General features: G+C 35.7%; 1 protein-coding gene across 5 annotated transcripts in view; it reads left to right on the top strand.

Moving 5' to 3' along the window:
• The window catches only part of LOC128989601 (sphingomyelin phosphodiesterase 4-like), a 171489-nt gene that overhangs the window by 20019 nt on the left and 127131 nt on the right, over positions 1–24339 (top strand). For 4 of the 5 annotated variants that reach the window (XM_054411660.1, XM_054411744.1, XM_054411909.1 and 1 more), the window contains exons 4-7: positions 52–268; positions 10418–10589; positions 14584–14640; positions 19433–19566. In XM_054411660.1, coding sequence (XP_054267635.1) covers positions 52–268; positions 10418–10589; positions 14584–14640; positions 19433–19566 — 580 coding nt within the window. The remainder of the gene's footprint in view (positions 1–51; positions 269–10417; positions 10590–14583; positions 14641–19432; positions 19567–24339) is intronic. The other variant, XM_054411826.1, reaches the window with a different exon arrangement.

Genomic DNA, 24339 nt, shown 5'->3' with positions numbered 1-24339 from the left:
GTGCCATAGACTAAAGTGTGTGTCCACTGTATATTACCTTAACTAAACTAGATCCTTTTGAGTTGTACATGTTCCACTTCATGTACCATATAGTGAACCCTTGCCAGAAGTCAGTGCCCTACCAGGAGACTCGGGTATACTCCTCACTCTACCTGAGGCTGGCAGAGGAGTATCTGGCTACGTTCCTACCATGTGATGGTTCCACAGTCCTGCCAGAGTTGCCAAACCATTACATCTCTCAGAGCCCTCATCGATCCATCCCTCAGAAGTGAGTTAATGTACAGTGGTAAATAATTAATATGAGTAGTCAATTGAAACTGAATATACCGTAATTTTAGAACAGCTAAAGACAAATACTAGCAGTTTTATTGGAGAAAATCATCTTGTAAACAAATGTCACGAGTGGGACCACCTTTTTCTTTCACCCTATTATAGGCCTATACGATATGCATTTTAAATCAGATAATTTTACAATAAATCAGCAATTGTGTCAATTTGAAAAGCCTTTTAGTGAGATTGGGGGCCAATTCACACACACTGGTTTTGAGTACAGTAGCTACATTCCACCTCCCATTGCAAACTATCACTTACCGTACCTTATCTTACCTCCGTGACCACTGAAACCCTAAGAGAATTCTGGCCTCCCATTCTCTTCTATTCCCTGCCTCTTCCAATGTAGAATACACTTTAAAAAGTTGATGTATCTTCTCTCCGCATATGGTTAGTCGGTGGCTCAGTCTGTAGCGCCACGGACTTCGGGCCCAAGACAGCGATGTTGTGGGTTCGGATCCTGGTCACAGCCGCAAACATTTTTACACCACACTACACTATTTTGACGAACTTCCCACACAAGGATTTAGTCCAGAAAACAGATTTTTGCTGCCAGCTTAATCAAATGGGGATTCATTGCATACTACTGTACTGTAATGAGTTTTACCGGACACCAATCAGCTGATTATACTGTATTTGGGTGGCAATGAGTGGTTATAAACAAAGCATAACCTCTTTTAGAGGTTATGACTAGTGATTTTTAGTCCTTTAGTTGGTGGTAATATAGGATTTGTACAGATCTAGTAGTATGGCGTAATCGCCATAGGTACTAATAGATAGACTCGACTTTGTCTCGCATAGGAACGACCACACTCGTCCGGTAAACACTTATTTTCAGAACTAGTAACGTAATATACTATATCAGTACAGTTCATCCTTTTACTGTATACCGGCTCACCCCTTGCTTCGCTGGATAGTGGATACGTCCCATGCACGGGCAGTTAGTCTATACGGACAGGAAACTGCAAGGTTTAAAGAGGCCGCCAACCTCTTAAAATATATATATATATAATCTGGCTCATTCGAGCCTTTTACTTTTGGAAAGCAACCCTATATCTGGGTGTTTATACATTTCTCTTAGCTCTCTGTTCGTTTTTATCTCAACCTCCGTTATCTTGAACTGGTCCATATATTTTCTCTGCATTCTATTCTCATTCACAGCAATAACGGTTTTTCGATTCTTTGGTTAGTTCCCAAGTATCTGAATCGTACAGTAAGTTACTATTGGGATAATTATGGTATGGTATATATATATATATATTTTGAACACACAGAAAAAGAAGTATCAACACTTAAACCACTTATATCTTAAACAATTAACAGGGTTGGTACGGTCAGGGAAAACCTGGAAAACCTGGAAATGTCAGGGAATTTTGTTGGTCTGGAAAAGTCAGGGAAAAGTCAGGGAATTTTGGAAAAAATCTGGAATTTCTCTTGAAAGACTACATTTTTTACAGATATGCTACATTTTGCATCTAGGTCTCAATACTTGGTCAAAAACATCGAAGTTTGACGAAAACATCGATGTAACAAAAACATCTGGAACCTACCATCGTTATAAAAAACATCGAACATCGACAGACATTCTATCATCACCCTCTGATTACTGGCTTAATTGAACGCACCGAGCTCCCAGTGTTTCTACACAACCAAAAGAATATAATCCCGGTCACTTGGTTAAGAAATCCCGTTTAATCCCTTAAGATTTTTGATGTTAAATTCTAGGGGTGTGCGATGCATCGAAAATGCATCGAAATTTCGATTCGATTCGATTCGATGCATCGAATCGCGATTCGATTCAGTGGTGGTCAAAAAACGATTCGATTCACGAGGGAGTCAGTATCCATATACGAAAAACGCCTGCAGAAAGTCAATGCAATACCCACAATACAGGAGCGCGTTGCGGTTGCGTTTCCTTTACGAAGGCGTTCTTATTTAATACATTCTTTGCATTAAATATAGCTTTAATTGTTTTATATTTTTTTTGTTTTGACATTGCAAATGATTAGAGGTTTTGTTTTTTGTCTTGATGTAAGCAGTGTGTGAAATATTTTACTACTGTGAACCTAGCCAAAACAAGGTAGGTTACTCCAAAATCATTTTAAAAATAAGTCTGAAAAATTGTTACTTAATACTTAACTAGTAAGATCAATGTTATAGACTGATACATTTGGTATTTTTGTTAGGTGTCTGTCGGTCCCCGTCCCCGAATTTTTGTTGGGGCAAAAGAAAAAAAAGAATAATTTATTTCCAAAGAAACACTCTTATATTATTATATCTATTACAGAGGAATTAAAATGTTCAAATGAGAATTAAAAATTAAGTTGGCTCACGACCTTTAAGAATAAAGACACAACAGAGCAATTGCCGCACTGCCACTAGCCAGAGCCAGGTCTAGTCGTCTACTGATAAGAGTAACAAGACAAAAGCTGTGACGCAACACTAACAGTGCAAAGAAAACAAAGTCAAAAGAATAGAAAGACTATTTATCCAGACATACTAGTATAATCATTTATTGTTCATTCAATACCTAATTAAAAATATATTTTAGTATTTTACATAATAAATTATAAACAAAAGAAATATCTTGGTTAAATAGGGTTAAACAAATATATTTCTAAGATCCAATACAATATTTACAACTCACAAATTACATTGAATTAATTTCTTTGAAAATAATCTCTAACAGTTTTGTGTTTTTGAATAAAGAAATATATTTCTTTGTCTCTACTTCCTTGTTTCATCACTTGCATTTTGTCAGCAATTGAAGCAACTGGGTAGCAACCGGGTGTTGTAAGAGGGGAGGGGGAGGGTCTATGACCTTGAATTCACACATCGTTGCCCGGGCCTGGCTGGTGAGACTGATTCATTGTTTTTGTTGACATACTACTAAAAGACCCTGCTGTTCCAAAAACATTGAGGGTAGTTTAAAAACATTGACCTGTGTTGCCAAGGGCACTAGAAGATAGCATTTAACTTTCTTGTCTCTTGATTTAATATTATTTTAATCTTCTATATATTATTTAAGAGTTACTTTTCGGGTACCTAATTAGTTGTGATATTGTTTAGCTTCATTTTATGGATTTTTAATTCTTTTCATTCATTAGCTATCAAAATCAGTTGTTTTAGGATTTTAATCTCTTGCAGTACCGGTAGGTCTATACTACTGTATGACATGATATGCATTTTTTAGTCCTTATTAATTATACCATAAACAATGTTTGTATGTTATTTACTGTTTTTGAGTTTTATAGGAAATTAGTTTACACAATATCTTTTCTTCAATGAGTTCTCCACTTGACATGTTGCTTCTAGCCTATTACTATTTTAGGCCCTATAAAAATAATGCCTATGTAAAGCTGTAGGCCTACTGATGCCAATAATAATTCTTTATTTATGATGATGTAACACATAATGTAAGTGTGAGGTTATTATACTAAGGAGGTTAGGAGGCAGGGAATGAATGATACATGTTGCATGGTGGAAACATATTATTTTTATTTTCTTCTTGCTTGCAGTCCTGAAGCCGGTCCACAGGCCCTAAACTTGTGATATGTAAATTTATTTCTTAATGGTCTTTTTATATTAAGTTCCATTCAAATTTGTTGTAATTTAGCTACCGGTACCTATTTAGTTATTTAAACATTTATTAAAATGAGAATGAATGTCTTGATAAAAAAATATTTTCTTCTTTCTTGCAGTTGAGCCAATTCCAAGTAAAAATTATGAAATAGGCAAGTAAAGCAGCTCACTGGTATTTCCAGCAGTTATTCTAATACATATGATTGAAAATAAATATTTTTTCACCTAAAATTCATATGTAAGTATGGTGGGTTTATAGGCCTAATACCACATCAACAAAAATTTGTATTACACAAATGTGATAAATTTTAATTATTGTTAATCCACTCAATTGACAATTATGAATAGAAAAATACCGTATTGCTTCGAATCGAGTTGCAATTATGAATAGAAAAATACCGTATTGCTTCGAATCGAGTTGCATCGAATCAAATCGAAAATCTTTTGAATCGAATCGTTGCTTCGAATCGAAAATTTTTTGCTGCTTCGCACACCCCTATTAAATTCTGAGTGTTGAATTGGACATATTTCGTTTAAATAGTTGTTTTAACATTGCTATTATATTTTGTTAAGGTAATTTTTTCGATTGGGGTTAGTTTTTCACTAAAATAAAAGCATAGTAAATAAAAACGGACGTCATAGCCAAAACTCCTGTTTTATCCCACATCCCCTTCAAATCCCGCTCATGCTCTAAAAATCCTGTTTTCGGGATCTTATCTTATCTTATCTGACAGGGGCAGGTCTTTAAGAGACCTTTAAGCACTTCATCCGAAATCGAATTATTTGGGGTGCGCAATAATTGCTTTCTTGTTGACCTACAAGTTAAGGCGCCCAATGAATGCCTGTAGCTTCCCAATTAGTTCATCCTCAGGAAGGTATCTACCTCTAGCCATATTTCCAAGAGTTATCGATCTAGCGTCAAAGAGCTCGTTACAATCAAAGAGTAAGTGATCAGCTGTCTCTTCTGACCTATCACAGTACCTACAGATCGGTTCACCATCATATAAGCCCATCCGTTGTAGATGTTTCCTGAATCTTCCATGACCAGTTATCAGTTCAACAATTAATTTAATTCTTCGTCTGTCTAGTCTCAAGAGGTCACAGGCAACCTTTTTAGAAGGCCTAAACAGAGTAAGCTGGCTGACCCTAAGAAGGGGAACATCGACCCAGCGTTTGCGATGCTTTTCCTTGGCCCATGACGCAATCGCAGAACATGCACTGTTTCGTGAGATGCCACAGAAGGGTTGTGGGCCTATCATTGAAGTCGCAGAGGCAGTATTTGCCAATCTGTCTGCAGCTTCATTTCCTTTAATGCCTGAGTGTCCTGGCACCCAGCAAAGCGTAAGGTCATTTCTCCTACCCAACTCAGACACAGAAGCAAAACAATCCCACACGAGCCTGGAGTTGAATTCGTAAGAGTTTAATGCTTTTAAGGTCGCTTGACTATCAGTATAGATATTGATTGTTTTGTCTCTGATATCTTTGTTAAGATGTTCTTGAGCACAAACTAGAATGGCAGTGACCTCCGCTTGAAAGACAGTTGGGTACACCCCCATTGGAAGACAAATGCCAGTGCCTCCATTCATCCAATGCACACCTGCTCCAGTGCCCCCATTTTTGATCTTAGAAACATCAGTATAGCATTCTAAATCACCTGTGGGTATGGGTCCTTTTCCGCCAGACCAATCCTTCCTATCTGGTATTAGTACTTTGAAAGGCTTTCCAAAGGAGTATTTTTTGGACATGTGATCTGAAGGCAAGTGCAATTCATCATTATGTACCACCTGAACAATTTTGGAGTGCCCTTTATTGTTTCCTGAGGTTATCCATAAGTATTCGCATCTAAGGCGTTGGGCTGTTTTACTTGCTACCACCTTGATGTAAATGTCGATAGGTAGCATATCAAGCAGACAGTCAAGAGCCGCTCCAGGACAGCTGCTTACTGCCCCAGTTATCATTATAAGAGCAAGCCTCTGAACTCCTGCTAAAGCTTTGACAGCTATAGTAGATTCCATCTTTGGCCACCACACAAGCGAACCATATGTAAGGGCGGGTCGAACAACAGATACATACAGCCAGTGCATAAAAGTTTAGGCTGTAACCCCCATGTGCCACTTACCATCCGCCTGCATGCCATAAGGGACCATTTGCCACGCTCAGTGACTTTTTGAAGATGTGGTCCCCAGTGAAGTGATCTGTCCAAAATTACACAAAGATACTTCACCTGATTCTGCAGCTCTATTACAGTGCCCTGCAGTCTTAGTGGGCCGATCCCATCCAGTTTCCTCCTTCTTGTGAAGGGTACTATTACAACTTTCCTGGGATTTATAGAGAGCCCATCTTCCTGGTACCAACGGTCCACTACCCTTAAAGCTCTATTCATAAGGTCAGTTATGGTTCCGTGGAACTTTCCAACCACAAGGATTGCAACATCATCAGCATAACCTAAGGCGAAAACCCCACTTTTGTTGAGTGTCCTTATAAGGTCGTCTGCTACCAAATTCCAAAGGAGAGGAGAGAGAACCCCCCCCCCTGAGGGCATCCTCGAGTAGTTCTTGCCTCGATCGTGTCATTATGGAGTGAGAGCCTAACCTTCCTACTGTGAAGCAAGGATTCAATCCATCTACATATTATACCGTGAAAACCTCTTCCTCTCACCGCATTAAGAATTGCTGGAGTACCAGTATTATCAAAAGCACCTTGAATATCGAGAAAGGCACCCAGGGCCACTTCACTGCTCTCTAGAGCTTTCTCAATCTTGCTTACAAGTTGGTGCAACACAGTCTCGCATGATCTTCCTGAGACATACGCATGCTGATTATTATGAAAAGGATGTGTCCTAAGAGCTGTATCCATCATATATCTTGAGACCAACTTTTCTAGGATCTTAAGGAAGAAAGAAGATAGAGAAATGGGTCTAAATGACTTAGGATCAGTGTAACTATCCCTTCCTGGTTTAGGAATAAATGCGATACGTGAATTACACCACCCTAAGGGAATGTGTCCTAAGGCTAAGCTGGCTCTGAAAAGTTTTCGGGATAAGTTAATAATCCCACGTATGGAAACACTGCTAGTACCGGGATGCGCGGAAGGATAGGCCTACATTCATCGTTTCAATTTCAATACGATACTGAATACAATTCCTCATTGAATTTATAAAAAGAGAAAAGAATTTATTTATAAAAATAAATACATCTGCCTTAAAAAATAAGGTTGCCAATGACACAGAAAAAATTATACAAGATAAAATTGTATAAGACTGATTAATTTTGATGTTTGCCATATAGATGATTTCTCATTATGCTCAATGAACCTCTTAATGTTTCATGAGTAATAATTTTCAAAAAGGATCTGTCCAAATCATATTGTTTCCAAAAGTTCACAAAAAATTTTGATAATGTTCCTCTTGAACCAATAAACAATCCAATCACCTCAACTTTCCAAATTTTAAAATTTTGCTTGAAATATTCAAAGGTAGGATCATATTTTTTTTTCTTTTCTTCATTTACTTCGTTAGGTTGATTTATGTTTATTTCAAATCGAATTGTTGAATCGAGAATTATGCCTTTGTTAGTTTCTCTTTCTATCAATAAAATATTTACTCTTCTGGTGCTTCCTTTAGAAGAAAGACAGTGTACTTCTTCTTGCACTTCTCATGTGTTATACCTTTTTCGGAAGGCATTTGCTATGATACTTCTTATTTTGTGATGCCTAGTGATTCTTAGAAGTTCACCAAACGGACAGAAGCCAAGGGCATGTGCAAGGGTTTCAATCTCACCCAGCGAGCACAGAATAAAAATAGAGAGGACATCCGTGCGCGGCGGTGAAGCCAAATTTTCCGCGGGTTTGACCGAATCCGGAGTGGGGGGAGCGATGAGTCACCCTAGTACCGAGCGTCTTGAGCGCTGTCACGAGGCTCCGCTAGACAACATTTAGTCGGTTGTTGACATTGCATTCAGCAGAGCTGTAGTGTTTAATCAGTTGAAAATGGTAAATATCACTGAAGTAATCATTTCAAAGGTTTTAAGCCGTTGCATCGGCCTACCCATATTCATATCAGATCATTACAACGATCAAGAATTTGAACAAAACCATCTGATCTTACTGCTGAAATCAATTTGCAGGAAGTATGTGAACATCAGACTTCATCATTACAGTAAAATATTCAATGATAAAGTTCATTCCTCCCGAGTCAGGCACCACCTAACCAAAGTTGTGACATTTCTAGGCCAATAAGGGTAGAATTGTAAAACCACCAACACTCAATATATGAACTTTTGAAATTGAACTATATTTACTTGTGAAATACAAGCTTAGAACTAAAGCCTGTTTATTTCTCCACACAATAAATCATCTACAATCATTACCTGAAGAGAAAAAGTGCCAGTAAGTACAAAAATATTTATGTAGGTTAATTAGATAAGTGTTTCATTACTCGATTCTTAGGGCAGCAGTGAGTGACGAGACACGGTCGCAGTGACAGCGTGCACTGCCCGAGTCGTGCCGCCGCGCGCCGTAGGACGGATTTTACTGCCTCTTCAACCTAATTTATTTCCTTTACCAGCCATCACAGAATTCTCAGAAAAATATATGTTAAGGTTCAACTAATGCTCTCAAACTTTGCCGCAGACGAAACTTTCCTGACCAAAAAATAAAAAACTTCCTCGATTACTAATAATTTCATGTTTTCACAAAAGAATTAATAATTTCTTTTAGTTTTATCAATTAATAAAAACAAAATAGGATATATATAATATTTTAAAGCTTACTATCATTGAGCAGTACTAATAAATTTTCCCTGTTCCAAGTTTGGTAATTTTAGGACTACTGTAAGTGCGTCTAATCATCGAGTATCATAAAAAGGGTTTTTGACGCTGTTTTACTCGGTCACGGCGAGTTGACCGAATCCGGAGCGGGGGAACTTGGCGTCACTGCCTATAATGTTATTTAAATACGCATGGCCCCTCTATTTTTATTCTGTGCTCGCTGATCTCACCACAGGCATGCCTGCAGCGGTTATTGCCCTGACTTCTGCTGTGGAGAACACGCACTGGCACCACATTTGCAATCATTTTTATACTGTCTTTCCACTCAGATTCTGACAAGCCTTCTTTATTAATAATACTTTTATTTCCCGGAGTATAGTCTTTGAAAAGTTCAACACCTTTACCCTTTCAATACTGATTCAACCTTTAATAAACTAAAAAAAACTGCACTTGTAGGAGTTTATAAAAAAAATTTTATCCTGTTAGTTGAAACATTTAATAGTTTAGTTTGGTATTACTTTTTGTCTCCGGTACAAGCATGGTAGTTATTTTTCCTATATCACATGTTTCTTCCGATATAAGCCGATGATATCGCAAGCAAAATATCGATATATATATCAGTATCAGAAGCACCGTATCGTCTATCTGCTAGTGTCAAGTCAAGGCCAAGTAGAACATAAAGTGTGAGGTTAAGTTAGTTGGTACTCTTTAATTTTCCAGATTCCAGATGTTTAATTCTTTTCTTATTGGTTTTATGAGTAAACTATTTAGGCCTACATTTTTTCTAATAATTCTCGATTCTGACTATTCGATATTTTGACTGATATTATACTTGACTGATATTAGACTGATATTATACTTTTTCCTGGAAAAAGTATAATATCAGTCTGGAAAACCTGGAAAAGTCAGGGAATTTCATTTTCCAAAATCAGTACCAACCCTGAATTAAGCGATTAATTGATGGGTAAAAAAAATCCTTAAATGTAAGATGGAATTTCGCAAGCCAGCATGATCTGACCATGGGAACGGGGTTTTACAGGGTAAAAATTGGTTTTTCTAATTTTTGACCCTCTAAACACAAAATTTCCCAATTTCTCTGCAGACCTTTTTGAAGAGCTTAAAAAACAAATAATTTAGTACATGAAAAAGCTTTAGTACAATTATTAGTTACAGAGAAAATTGTTATTTTAAAATTCCCATGTTATTCTTATGGAGAATATTGTAAAATGTTTTAGTTTGCTTGTTTATGAATATATTTTGATCAAACTTGGTAAATTTATTTATTGTTATACCAAGTTATAAATATTTTACTAAAAAACACACTTTTTTACCCTCCCTGTAGCAGCAAGCCTATGTAATCATAAAACCTAATGTTAATTAAATACATTTAATTGAAAATCAATTCAGGCAACTGGAAATTTGCTTAGTCGGCATGTTTTCTGCAGCGGGGGTATTTATTTTTATTTTTTGTGTTATCCGACTGTTTTGCTTATCCAGTCTTGCCACTGGTAGCTTAGGTTAAATAAATGAGACAACTGTGTATATCAAATCATTACAATTTCATTTTTGAGATGATGCCTTAACAATAACTATTGTAGAGGTTAAATACCTTGTTCCCATCATCCTTTGTTGTCGGAGTGGTGACAAGGATTACGTTGGCAACAATATATTTTACCTCAACAATAGTATTATAATAATTTCTATAAACTCCAACAAACCCCACTCTTACGGTTGTTCAGGCCTGTGCGTACCTCCACGCTGTTCCGTCAAGAGGTGTTAGTAAAGATGTTGAAGCAAAGTCCTGCAGCTAACACCTTGCAGTCCTCCCCCCATGTAGGCATCTGGCGCAGTGAACTCATTGTTCAACTTTGTCTCGACTTTTGGCTGAGCATGCCAAATGCCTCCAGTCAGGTAAGGAACAATATATGATAACACTAATATTATATATAAAACAGCCTATTATTGGTACAGTGTAGGAGCGTCAAATGAGGAAAACCACAAATGATGCAATACCAGTTTTGTAGCCATAAATTTGACAGTGTAAGAACGTTCACTATTATCTGAGAAGTGACTTGGAGGTGCTCAGAATTCACCACAATTGCAGATGTTTGCTGCAATTGTGGAAAAGGATGATATCTCCACATCCACAGGGTTTAGAAAAATATAAAGATTTTGCCGCAACCACAAAATATATTTATCACTTTACGTTATCACAGGTTACCAACTTATTTGAACGTTGCTTAAAATTATTAAAATACATTCAGCCATTGTTAAATTATGACCCAGAAAGAAACATGAGTCACTTATTAATACGGTTGATGCAATGTTTGCTTAAGCCTTTAACCGACAAAATAGTTGAATCCTCAGGGTGTCTACCAACCGGGAAATCCGGGAAAACCGGGAATTGTACTTAAATTTTTACTGGCCATGAAATGTACGGGAATTGTCCTTAAATGCCAGACAATGTCCTTAAATTTTTAATGGGCCATAATTTTATTGATCGCTAGTTGGTTAGGAGCACATAAAAGGTTTATCAGATGTTTGTTTACATTTTCATAATTTATTACTAGAGTAATTATGCAATAAAAATCCCATTAACAATCTCAAACCCATTAATATTTTATCACGACAATCAAGTGTCAAGTCAAGTACTTCCAAGAACTGTTGACTCAGCAGCTAGCTCATAAAAGTTATATCACTTTTATTCCTTTACAACTTCTTTTTTTATTACTAGGGTAATTATTATTAGATCCCAAACCGATTTTATCGTGAAAATAATAGCTTTATAATGGCTGTTAAATTTCACTTCTTACTTGTACTTTCAGCTTGAAGATTCAATTTACCGCGGCCAGTGCCTACTGCCATAAAACTGTTTATGGTTTCATATTAAACATGTAAATAATCTACAGTCTCATTTTGTAAGTTAACCCCTTTTTTATGGACATTTTATCTTTCAATTGACAAAACCACAAGCATTGTTGTTTGCATTAATGTTTTATCACTATGTAGGCCTGCTTGTTTCAAATTATTTCATTGCATTTTCTGTATCTTTGTCTTATATTGTTGGCTATTCAGGTTTCAATGTTTTTTGTTTCCCATATATTTATTTATTGAGTTGTATGCTTTAAGCAATCAAAATCTTATGAACTAGAATGATAGTAACTTTGCTGCTATTATAACCTCATTTTTTGTTACTCAGTTTATATAGGCCCTCCTAAATAATTAGGCTTAGGCCTGGGTATTTTGATTCTTGAAAGAGTTGTAAAATATATTAAGAAAATGTAATTGAGCCTAAGATAAACAACTAATGATTGCTATGTGTCGATATTAACTTTACAAATGAAAATACAATAATCTTACTCTGTGCTTATTGCTTATTAATAGCCGCTTACCATACCTTGATTTTGTACTAAGAATTGAGTAACAATATGCATTAAAGATTTTTTTTTTCAAAAGTAGTCGAGAAACTAACGTTGTGCCAGGGCGAATCATGCCAAATTAATCCGCCTGGATCGGATAAGCTATGTTATGAAGTTTACGTGACGGATGGAGATATTTGTCGCTATCGCAGGAGACAATGATTGCGTTTCTCTGTTACACTATAAAAGCTTTAGGCCTACCTAAAGTATAGGTAGGCCTATGTTTGTTTACTTTCAATAAATTTTTTTTTTGTAATTTTTAACTCTTATCTATTATTATTTACTTTTCTCTCTGGTACAACTACAGTGAATAACAAGATTAATACAGTTTGACAAATCAGGAAAATTATTCGGTAGGCCTAATGACACCGACAAAGGTTACGGCAAAGTGTCCTTAAATGTACGGGAATTGTCCATGAATTTTTTATCCAGAATGTAGTAGACACCCTGATCCTTGGATAAAAGAGAATCTGCTGCAGGTATTTGCTTTGATCTTCGAAAGACATTTGACATAGTTTCTAATGAAATTCTTCTAGATAAACTCAAAGATGTTGGTGTTAGAGGGATGGCCAACAAATCGTCGCTCCTTCATAGCTGGACGTCGTTAGACCGTAGAGTTCTCGATCGAAAAACGTGGGATAATGAGGAAATGTAGCTTTAATGTCAAATTGGTAAAGGCAAGTGTAGGCCTCCCTCAGGGTTCAATTGTAGGTCCTTTATTATTTATCTTATTCATAAATGATATTCCTAAAAGTGTGTCTGATGCTGAGATATTTTTGTTTGCTGATGACACATCATTGTTTGTAAAGGTTAAATGTCGGAAGAACATGGAGATTAAAGCATTTCTTCAGTCCCATGTTGTCATTGGTTTTTAGACAGCAATCTAATTGTAAATGCAGAAAAGACTAGTTAAATTTGAAAATTTGGGGTTTTGGTGGTCCGAGTCCGATCATTATGTCAAATTTCTAGGCATCTCTATCGATAGGAATCTGAACTATTTCTCTCATACTGATTGTGTGACTGTCAAGTTAAGATCTTCACTATTTGTATTCACAGACTTTCAAAATTTATGATAATATAAATTATAATTTATTATATATTTTGCCCTCGTATATCCACATTTGTCCTATGCCGTTAGCATTTTGGGATCAGAAAACGTCTACACCAAACAAATTTTTAGGATGCAGAAGAAAGCGATTAGAGTCATCTCAAACCAAAACAATCATGCAAGCACTTTTTTTCTGAAGCAGGTCTCCTTACTTTTACATTTTTCATACACTGCTTTTTTCTTAAGATAAACTTTGAACTTTATTAGCATCTTGTACCTAATTCAACATATAAAACAAGTTACTTTAAAAAAAACTTTTATAAAACATCTACTAATACTTTAAACATCCCTAGACTTAAAACTTTATTTTTTTTAAATCAGATGTTTTACTATTTTGTCATTTTTTTTAATGCCCTCACAAATGGTCTCAGGAGTGAAATGGACTTTTATGAATTTAAGACCCAGCTCAAAGAGTTTTTAATTTGTAATTGTTTTTATAGTGTCAAGGTTTTTATTTGTTAACAAAAACAATGTAACATGTTGATTTTGGAGACTTGATTGTGACGCTTGCCAATGCCTGTATTGAGTTTAACGGCAATAAACACCATTTCATTCAATTCCTTCATTTCATTTCATTACAGTAAAACTCCAATTATCCTAATCAAATGGAACTGTACCACATTCAGATGGTAAAATCTAAAAAAAATGGTATTTTCCACTATCTCGAGATAACAATAATAATTTCTACAAGATCGCAAAGAAGTTCAAGATTGTGTTGCGATCGAAGAAGATGTTAATGATGTTTCCTTTAGTGAGGTAGACAATGATGATGTCCACAACCCAGGAAGAAGTTCAGAAATTTGCCAAGATCACAGTTTTTGCCTTCTGTGATAATCATTCACAGTGGCGGCCCTAGAGATTGCGGAGCCCAAGGGGAAGTTCAATAGCCGGCCTCTCTTAATACCTGAAATTCGGCTGTTCCTCTGAAAAGCGGGTGGCCCAGGCCTTGTTCGCCTTTATGTAGGGCCGCTTCTGATCATTAATATTAATACTGTAGTTTTAGGTTTTTAAAATTATTCCTGTAAGCTATTTAGATAATCGGCGATTTAGATGGTTGGAGCTCAGATAGTTGGAGTTTTACTGCTTAGGATTCTTGGAGAAAGCAGCGCCGCTTCTGTCACTCTACACCACTGTGTTTATTGTTTAACAAACAATAAATGTATTAAGAATATAAAACATATGTGCAGTATTTAATTGTTTACATAACTTGAAAAAAAGGTTAGATGTATTTCCATTGAGGAAGAACCTGTACGTGTGCATAGGAGTAAATTTATTTTATTTCAGCATTTGATCAATTTGTTTGATTGTATTTACATATTAAGCTAAATGGCCATGGTTATATATATTTCTTCAGATGAAAGGTAATTTTATGTTACAGTGGGCTTACGACACCCCCAACCACTACTTGGGACCTTACAAGCCTTTAGCCTCCACAGTAAGTCATTTTGTGAATGACATTTGCTACTAATTCAAATGTCTTACCCACTTCACCTGACTAACAGTATATGGGCTTTGTTCTGTCAACCTAAAAATATTCAAGACCCATAAGCTTTCGTTTGTAGAATGTAGTACTATAAGACTATGGTATATTATATGTGTTATTAAATGTGCTCCAACAAAAATATCTAAAGGCCGCTACACACTAGGACACCCGGTTGCTTATCAACTGGCGATCTGGTTGACAAGCGACTAAGTTGATGATTGAACGATTGATGATACCTAGCACTTTTAAACAAGCAGGAAATCAATCAAAATTTGGTGGAGATAGACAATGTGTTTGGTTCGCGTTCGAGCTTAAGTGACAACACCATGCCCGCCGACAAAGAAAAGTAGCTGCCGAAGTTATGATTATATTTAATTGTGGGCAGCAGAAAAGAAGAAAGAAATTGTTGAGAAGATTTTGGGCTAAAGGGTGGCTTCAACGTAGAAATAGTTACAGCCGCATGAAACTCCTACGAACTTTGTGACTTGAAAATCCTCAGGATTTTAAGAATTATTTACGGATGTTAGATGACAGTTTCCGTCATACTTAGCAACTAGTGATGCACATGACACCTTACATAGAAAAAAGGACGCCAGATTGAGAATTTAGCATGGTTTTGTTTTGTCAGTTAATTTTTAGTTGTATTGCCCATGCCCAAGCCGTCTTTAGTTGATCAACTTAGTTGCTGAACCCTACACGCTCTAGTTTTTTGAGAAATCTCGTTGCCCGGCGATAAAAATTGGTTAATCGGAAACCAACAGGTTTTTAGTACAGCACCAAAAACCAAAATGTCGCCTGGCAACCTATAAATCGCCGTCAATCAAATTGACAGACCCCCCCCCCCCCAAACAGTGATATTTGTGCAATTTGGTCGCTCGTCAACCAGATCGCCGGTTGATAAGCGACCGGGTGTCGTAGTGTGTAGCTAAGGTGTGTAGCCTAAGGTGTATCTAGCTGTACTGACTAAAAAAGATCTACAGTTTGTTGCACAAGTGAAAAACCATCTTGCGCATGTTTACAAGTTCAAGTAAGTATGCTTAGAAACATTTCATAAACTGAACTGTGTACATTTTCCTAGGTCCTCGCCGGGGGTATAGGTATAGGTAATAGTTTTTCATCACTCCGTAGGGAAAGTAGCTATTTCCGTTAACAGCTGAAATCAAAGAAAATAATTTTTGTCAATTTTTTTATTCAGAGGAAGGGAAATTCAATCAACTGACTTTCTCTTGCTCTAAACTTACTTTCCCTTGATCTCAATCAGTTCTCTATTTACTCACCAAGAGCACTATTGTTTATTTACAGTTTATTTAAATCAGCTTTTTTTCTGTTCAACAATGTAAATGTAAACAGGAATAGACAAAAGCAAGTATTTTTTTTTTCGTGACAGTGGTCCAGAGACTGTGGAGCGAGTGGAGCAGTCTCTCCATGGCAGGAAGCTCTGGGGCGGAACTTATTGTAAACAATAAAACAAAAATAGTTGTCGCCACATATGTAATTATAAAATTTAAGATGGACTTTCTCTGATCAGCTAAATATATTTTATAAAGAAGTAATATTATACTAGGCCTGCACTATAAATGTCCGAATATAATTTGTGGATGGTTTGTAATTTGTCACCGTTGCCGTAGTCTGAAGGCGTATGGACAGCACGTGCAAAAACAATAAATACGGTGTATCGTCTGCTGGTGTTTCACTTGTCCTATGAATTACACTCATTCCTACATTTAGTGATCAGATCAGTCTTGTTTAGTGATTGGCTAGTTTTATTAGTATTGAATTGAATAAAATGTGAAATATTTTTTTTACTTATTAAGCTATGATTTGAATTAGAAATGAAATTATTTAGTGTTCTGACAACAATCGACTTAAACCATTTATAAAACAAAAACAACTTCTCAAATCATATCAATATGAAACCGATTATGAAATAATATATTCCTTTGCTTTTATTATAGGTTGTTGGTTTTTACAATTTTTGAATTATAGTTGTTCCTTGCTCAGAATTTTGTGAAACAATTGTTCTTGCGGGTTAGGTGAAGATGTTCGTCATAATTTAGCAAAAATGGCTGTTTTCAATACTACTTCAGTACTGTCATAGAGAAAAAGAATTAAATATAGACCGTCAGCCGTGCTGCTGTTACCGATTCTACTTCAAAATGGAGTATTTTGTTTTCTCCATTCTCCAATGGGCATAAAAGAATACATCCGAATTGGGTTATATACCCGAATGTCTTTCTTCTACTATTTAAGCATTAAGCAGGAGGTACATATTGTACAGCTAATTTCTAATGGATATTTATTTACCAGATTAAGGATACGATACTAAATCATATGTTGTGGTGGATTGTCAAATGTTGTTTAACCATGTTATGGTGTTTTGTGTCAATCACCTAAGTTTTTGTGGATTGGTAATTTTGTTTGCACTTGTTGTGGTGTCTTTATCTTGTTATTCAACAGTCCCCTTTTGACCAAAAAACAGGGAATCATTTGTGAATTATGATACAGTACACACTTGATTAACCGAGGTTGTTGGACCGAGTTTACCTTAGTTAAATAGCAGGGTGTCTAGTAGTCGGGAAAAAACGGAAAGTCGGGTATTAGTATTGAATTTCAAAATGGTCTTGAAAAGTCAAGATTTAGTCCTTATTTTGATATCAAAATCAGAAATTTTCACGATTTTGCCGCGATTGCGCAAGACGACGATCAAGTTTACGTGACCATGAAAGAGAATGATGATGATCTCTACAAGGCCGCAGGAAATGATCATTATTTTGCCGCGATCCTAAATGACAACAATGATATTTTCGGAATCGCGGGAGTTGACGATAACGTTTCCGTTTCCGTTACTGCGAGAGACGACGATGATGTTTCTGTGACCGCGGGAGCCAATGTTGATGTCTACACGGCCGCGGGAAGTGTTCATGATTTTGTCGCAATCGTGGACGACGATGATGACATTTCTGTGACCGCGGCAGTCAATGATGATGTCTAAACGTCCGCAGTAGATTTTATGATAAAAAACCCTAATTGGCTAGTTAGATTTTTTCATTGCTGCACTTTGTATTTACTTTAAAACCATTATCTTAATAATAAATTATAACATAAATACGGGGTGTGTGTAATACAAACAAATTATTTAGAACATTTTGTTAAACTATAAAAATTGGTATCGGTATCAAGAATTGAGAATTGATACATTTTGGTACTGACACTCACTATTTGTTGAAAAAGAACTAGTCATGAAAAATATAGAATTAGTCTTGAAAAGTCTGGAGTTAGTCGTATATTTTAAAATGGAAATAAACTAGACACCCTGGAATAGAGAATCTCAGATACGGGAGACTCTTGATAATCCAAAATTAAGGTCCAAGCAAATAAATTTGAACTATCAAGAGTTGATTTATCGGGATTAAAACAAACCATTTGAATTACAAAGAGTTAATTTTCTTAATGCTGTATTATGATGTAAGGCACGGAACATTACAATTATACCGCTTATTTTAGTAACTTTCCAACAAACAACGGCTTAACTTTTAGGCGAAGCTCTTGTACTACAGTCCTGATTTTGTTTTACGAGTTCTGCTCCTTGAATGGCTGAAGCGATCCGCATGAAATTAAGCACAGACTTAGTAACCAACTATGGGAAGGTATGAATCTTAAATGGTACAAATTGGACTACAGGGCTTTTCCCTACACAAATTTACACTTTTAGAAATGTAACATGGGCCTTATGGGTTGACTGGTTGCCATTACAGTATTTAACTCCATTACTGACATTTGGGGAAAAAACAAATAGCAAATGGAATCTTCATCGACCTAGAAAAGGCATTCGTCAGTCTGGACCGCAGGATTCTTCTGAGAAAATGACAAGAGATCAAAATTACCGACAAAGCCCTCCGCTGGATCCAAAGTTACCTGGAACACAGAGAACAACTGGTGGAAATAGAATACTTATCAAACAACTACTTAACAAAATAACGATCAAAACTAAAAAAAAAAACACCATCACCGGAATACCACAAGGATCAGTCCTTGGGTCATTATTCATTCTTATCTACCATAAACTGCCTCCCAACACTCCTCCCCCCTACTGCACATGCATCATGTTTGCCGACAACACAACCATAATTGCCCCCATGACAAAAGACGCAAATAAAATTGGAAATATAATACAATCAGGCAGTAATATAAGCCAAGATATGAATTTAATCATAAACAAAACTAAAACAGTGCACATTGAATTCAAGTTAAAAACTACCACTGGTAATGAAGAAGTCGCTAGCCCACAAACCGAAAACAGCATCTACAGAGCAAACCATACAAAATTCCTGGGAGTAAACCTTGATGCAAATTTAAACTGGCAAAAACACCTAGAAATTCTACACTCAAAACTATCATCGGCAATTTTCGCAATCAGAAGAATCAGGATCAGAATGCGGAAAATAATTACGAAGTTACCTCAATTCTCATATAAACTGTTAAAAAAAACTATTATCATATACCCAGAAATCAATGAACATAAATGTATCAATTTATATCTGTTTTACTTCCTCAATTGAAAATAATATAGGTTATTTAAACGCTTTATAATGTACAAGTAAGTATCAATAAATTTTTTTGCTGTATTTCTAATGGTATATTTTGACCTAAAGCATGATCTTAATACCCTGTTTAAACGTATTGTGGTGGTTTATCCATGTTAATGTGACTTTCTTTGTGTTGTTTACTAATGGTGTTGTGGCAGGCACAGATGTTGTGGTCGGAGGAACAACTTCCCTCTAGTGAACATCTCCACGCTGTGCGACTTCTTGTCAAACACTTGCACTACTTTGCCAACAGCTTAGTCGAGGACTCTAGTGCCATGGATGAGCTCAAGAAGTAAGTAGCCTACGACCCTTAAAAAGCTACCTTAGACATTGATTAATGATTTCATTATTGTGTTAATACAGCTGTAGTCTGTTCACAAAACTGAGGTTTGAGGAAAAGTCCCCCCCCCCCCCCCACCACCACTTTTTTTGCATTATATTTTGCAGCTGATTAACAATGAGTAAATCTTTGTTTATATTTAATCGTTTATGTTTAGAGGTGTGCGGATGGTAAAATTTCATTTCGGATCGGATTTGGATCGGATAGTTGAGGCTCAGTTCGGATCGGATCGGATATTGGGAGGTTCAGATTGGATATTTTCGGATTCGGATAGTTCGGCGCGGTTAATAATAAGCAACATATGTATTTTTAACCTATAAAACACTGTAAAGCTGTGTAAATTAACTTAAATGTTGATTTTGAACTATAGAATTTCAAATTAGCCACGTCCACAGTTTTTTCTCTCTTGAAAATCACAATTCACAACATCTATTCATTTTCAAAAGTTGGTTGCTTTATTCATTCTACACTAGCAGCCGAAATCTTCACACGACACTTTAGCTCAGCAGGTGACTGATGTCAAACGTTTGGGCTTGTTTACTTGAGGTTATGTTTTATGTTGTTTCCTGGTTCTCACAAGACAAGGAATTCTATCTCAAGTTTATTTTCACATTGTATTTCCTTACGTTTTTGGAACGGATTATTGGCCTTAAGTGGCATTCTGCGGGTTTGCCAAGTTTAGAAAACATTACTAATGCTGGGCTCTAGCTCACGATTTGATGTTGCGGCAAGTTAATTAGGGCAATTAGGCTTTATAACTCTGTAAAAGGTGTGTATCCCTGAATTTATAAATTTCATTCTACACTTATTCACTGCCAAACATAATTCAGTAGAATTGATGAACCAAGAATTACACTAGCCTACATAACTTCATTACCCCAAGTAAAATACCAAGATAATTTTTAAAATTGTATTTGAATCGTTATCTTAGTTTGTTAAAAATGGATTGTGTTCAACAATTGCAGTCCATTATTGTTATGCAGTATGGTCCCAAATTATTGTTTTTGATTTTGAAACATCACAGTTCATTTGACAAAATTAAGTTGAATCAGCCCTAGGTAAAAGTCTTGCTTGTGCAATAGTTTTTTTACAAGCTTTCTCCAGACCACTGGGGAGGGTCGGGTCTGATAAGCCGTCTATTGTCCACCCCCACGGTGGTTCAACCCTCATTAGTGCCGCTCGGCTGCACTCAGTGGGGAACCCAATACCATAAATCAATCTTTTAAACAAACAAAAATATTTGGTAATAATTAATTGTTTTATTGATATTCACCTTGAAATTTCAATAAATTTGGTGTAAAATTTGACAAAAATCGGCCAATTTGACCGATTATTATAATACAGTACCAATTAAGTACATCGGTAATTAAATACAGTAGAATCCCGCAAACTCGGCACTCGATAACCCGGCAGTCTGGATAACTTTGCCATCATCTGGCTCAGAAAATTAGTGATTTTTTGAGTCTCAGTTAAACATGGACTCAAGCCAGCTCAAGTCAAATCATTCGCATCTCATACCAAGGGTTTGTTGTACTATATCTGATGACTTAATACTGACTTGTAATATAAATATAAATAAAAAAGGCGGTTAAAAAGCTTAAAAATGTTATTGTTCTTATTTTTAACCCTAGTTTCTGATAACCCGGCATTTCAAAAACTCGGCACCCTTCCAGTCCACATTACGCCGAGTTGAAATTCAAATAATGAAAAAAGTTTATATATTTCGCCTGGTCCCTATCATTTAATCATTCAATATACACAATCAATGCCAAATAACCGTGGTTAGTTCTAATTTTTTTTTTTATTATTCAAAGTTTCTACACAATAAGACAATCCAAAGTCAAACCGGGCAATGAATACCCGAAAAACAACGTTGTATCTTGTCCTGTGATTGGAATACCACTCACCATCACCAGTCCTTTAGATTTAGGGAAGTAGTGCAAGTCTATATATAGCTTCAAGGTCGCACCCACCCCTTCCTCCCTCCCGTCCTACTCGACTCACTGTTGCTACCCGCGCTCCTTTCGAAGTCATTGCTCAACCCCTCTCACCCATCTACCAGTTTCAAGTAAAAAAAATGCTTTATAGATCTATGAGGCATAGCTTGAAGTAGGCCTATAATTGAAAGCTACTTTCCACAATGGTTAAAAGTAGTTAAAATACTATACCTCAACCTCACCATTAAACATTCAGGTTGAAATTTTCACTATCAAAGGTGCTCTTGTCCTGTCCATACGGAACACTGAGAAATATGCGCTACCAACAGACATACACACAAAAATACAGAATTTAATTAAGGAATTTGCTACGCTTTAACTAAAGCAAAGTACATTAAATATACTTTAATGTCACTAAACTTTATCATAACAATTTATATTTGCTTAATTAATAACAACCATTAACCAACAGATAAAACCAAAACTATTTTTACATTGTGTTGTTAAAATGAAAACACATAAAAACAGTATTGTTATGATAAATTTGTTAGATAAACAAATACAGTAGGCCTACCATACAGTCAGTACGCCATTAGCAACAGATTTTAACAAAACACTTGACAGGCCATAAGGTAACTTAGCCTATATGTCAACGTACACACTTGACACCAACACTTCACTTGACACAGCACTTCCTCACTCGAGTTTATAGCTTTAAAATTAAGATGATCCGCCTCACCGCTGTCTATCTAACGCTCACCACCAGCCTTTTTCCACTGGCTTAGTTAAGAGATCAATGAAGACCTGTGGGCTCAACTTCTTTATTTCTGATTCTGACTCTGAGTCTGAGTCCTGCTCTGCAGATGACGAACTCCCGTCTAAAGATATAAAATTTGGAAAAAAACAACTTATTTGATAAAAAAATAAAAAATAATAAGTCTATTTTTTAATGAATAAAATATTCCTTTGCTCTTTGTCTCAAGTAAACAACAAAATTGTTGCTCGTAAAATGTAAACCAAAAAAAGAAGAAGAAGGTAGCTCTTAATGTTATTCTTATGGCACAAAATTAAATTGATTTTTTTTAGAACTTTATAATTATTACAAAACAAATACTCTTTAACAACTAATATTCGCAAGATATTATGCTATAAAATCTTTGTGCAAAACATCAAGTTTATATACATAGTCGTTCTCAAGCATTTCGGGTTACAAAGAGATGCATTTTGTACCAATATGAGAATTCACTTTGTTCATTCAATTAAAATTGCCTAAGAAGAAGCCCAGATTTCATCCGATTTAAATTAACTTAATCTTATCAAGAATATCCAATTGATATTTAATTGATTCAAGTAAACCTCAAAAGGACTCAATTTCATCGTTACTTTCCAAATTTAAGTAAGTATAAACCTTTTATTTTAAACTCACTTATTAGTAAATGCTGTGCACATTTGGACTTAACTTTTGGACAAGGACAACATCAAAAATTTGATTTTGATTGTTGGAATGGTGTAAGTTAAACACTTTAATTATTTGGACATTATTTAATTCATCCAATCTTTGCATTCAAGCCAGCACGACACCCTACGCTGAGATAGAGCCCATTTAAATTAGACTATTGTAAATTTGAACCTAATAGGCGTAAATTTCAAATCAATCTTTCACTTTATTGTAGGCCCACATTTCAGTGTCAGTCCTATTCATTGTAGCCTTTTTAATTTTGTTACCTGTTAATTATGTTTCAATAAAATACCTTTACCTAACCCGCCATGTTAAACTTCCCTATACAAAGCGTGATGTATACACCTTCCTTACTTCTCGAGTGATGTAAAGTATCAAAAACTCACTCGGTGATGTAATGAAACCCATTTAAATAACATTGAGAGATTAACTTAAAAAATATACCTCTATGGAGCCAACGACACTCAACGCTAGAAATCAGCTGTGCTCTTGAATTTTATTGTTATGTTTTGAAGAATTTTCCTAACCTAGCTTTTGTTTGTAAATGAACGTTACTGTTGGAATATGAGTGAAATGGATAATGATTAATATTGTTCTTAACCTCCTGTATATTGTCGGGTCAGGTAAAATCTTGTACGTTACACGTTACGCAAGAGCGTGTTTACATCACTTAGGTAAATTATGTAACTCGCTTCCGCTCGTTGCACAACCTTCACCTGCGTGATGTAAAAACGCTCTTACTACACTTGTAAGGTAAATAGCTATTTGTTAATTGTATATTGTTCTGTTACCAAGCATAGAATAGGCCTAGCCTAGAAGGAATATTGTGTGGAGAAATTACACAAATTATATTCCATAAACAACAAACTACAACAGTATTATTTCTCTCAATAAGAATAAAATGTGAATTTAAAATGTACAGAGTTTGGAATTTTCTCCATAACCTTTAATCCTACAACAACACTTCAACATACTAAATTATTTGTTTTTTTAAGCTCTCCACGAACATTTTAATGTTAATTGTTGAAAAGGTAAAATCTTGAAAAACAAATTTTGATAACCAAACCTCATAACACCCTGTTTCCCATGAATCTAGTCCTACAGGTTGGTGCTAAATTTCATCAAAATAAAATCTATTAATTCCTCAATTTATTGGGCTTATGGACATAATATAAAAATTTAAAAAAATAGTGCTGGGGAAATTAAGATGGAAAATCTGTCCTGTGTCTTCTAGGTCTTGCTGTGCCAACTTCGGTAATAGCATCTTCCCTATGGAAAATTTGCTAAAAAGGTCTGTTTTAACTTTAGGCCTACCATTGACTGTTATTC

This window comes from Macrosteles quadrilineatus, unplaced genomic scaffold (assembly GCF_028750875.1).
Source record: "Macrosteles quadrilineatus isolate MER2022 unplaced genomic scaffold, UCM_ALF_1.0 Scaffold_1__1_contigs__length_201487025, whole genome shotgun sequence".
NCBI classification, from domain to species: Eukaryota; Metazoa; Arthropoda; class Insecta; order Hemiptera; family Cicadellidae; genus Macrosteles; species Macrosteles quadrilineatus.
The sequence above is the reverse complement of the archived record's forward strand: the minus strand, read 5'-3'. Positions and strand labels throughout refer to the sequence as shown.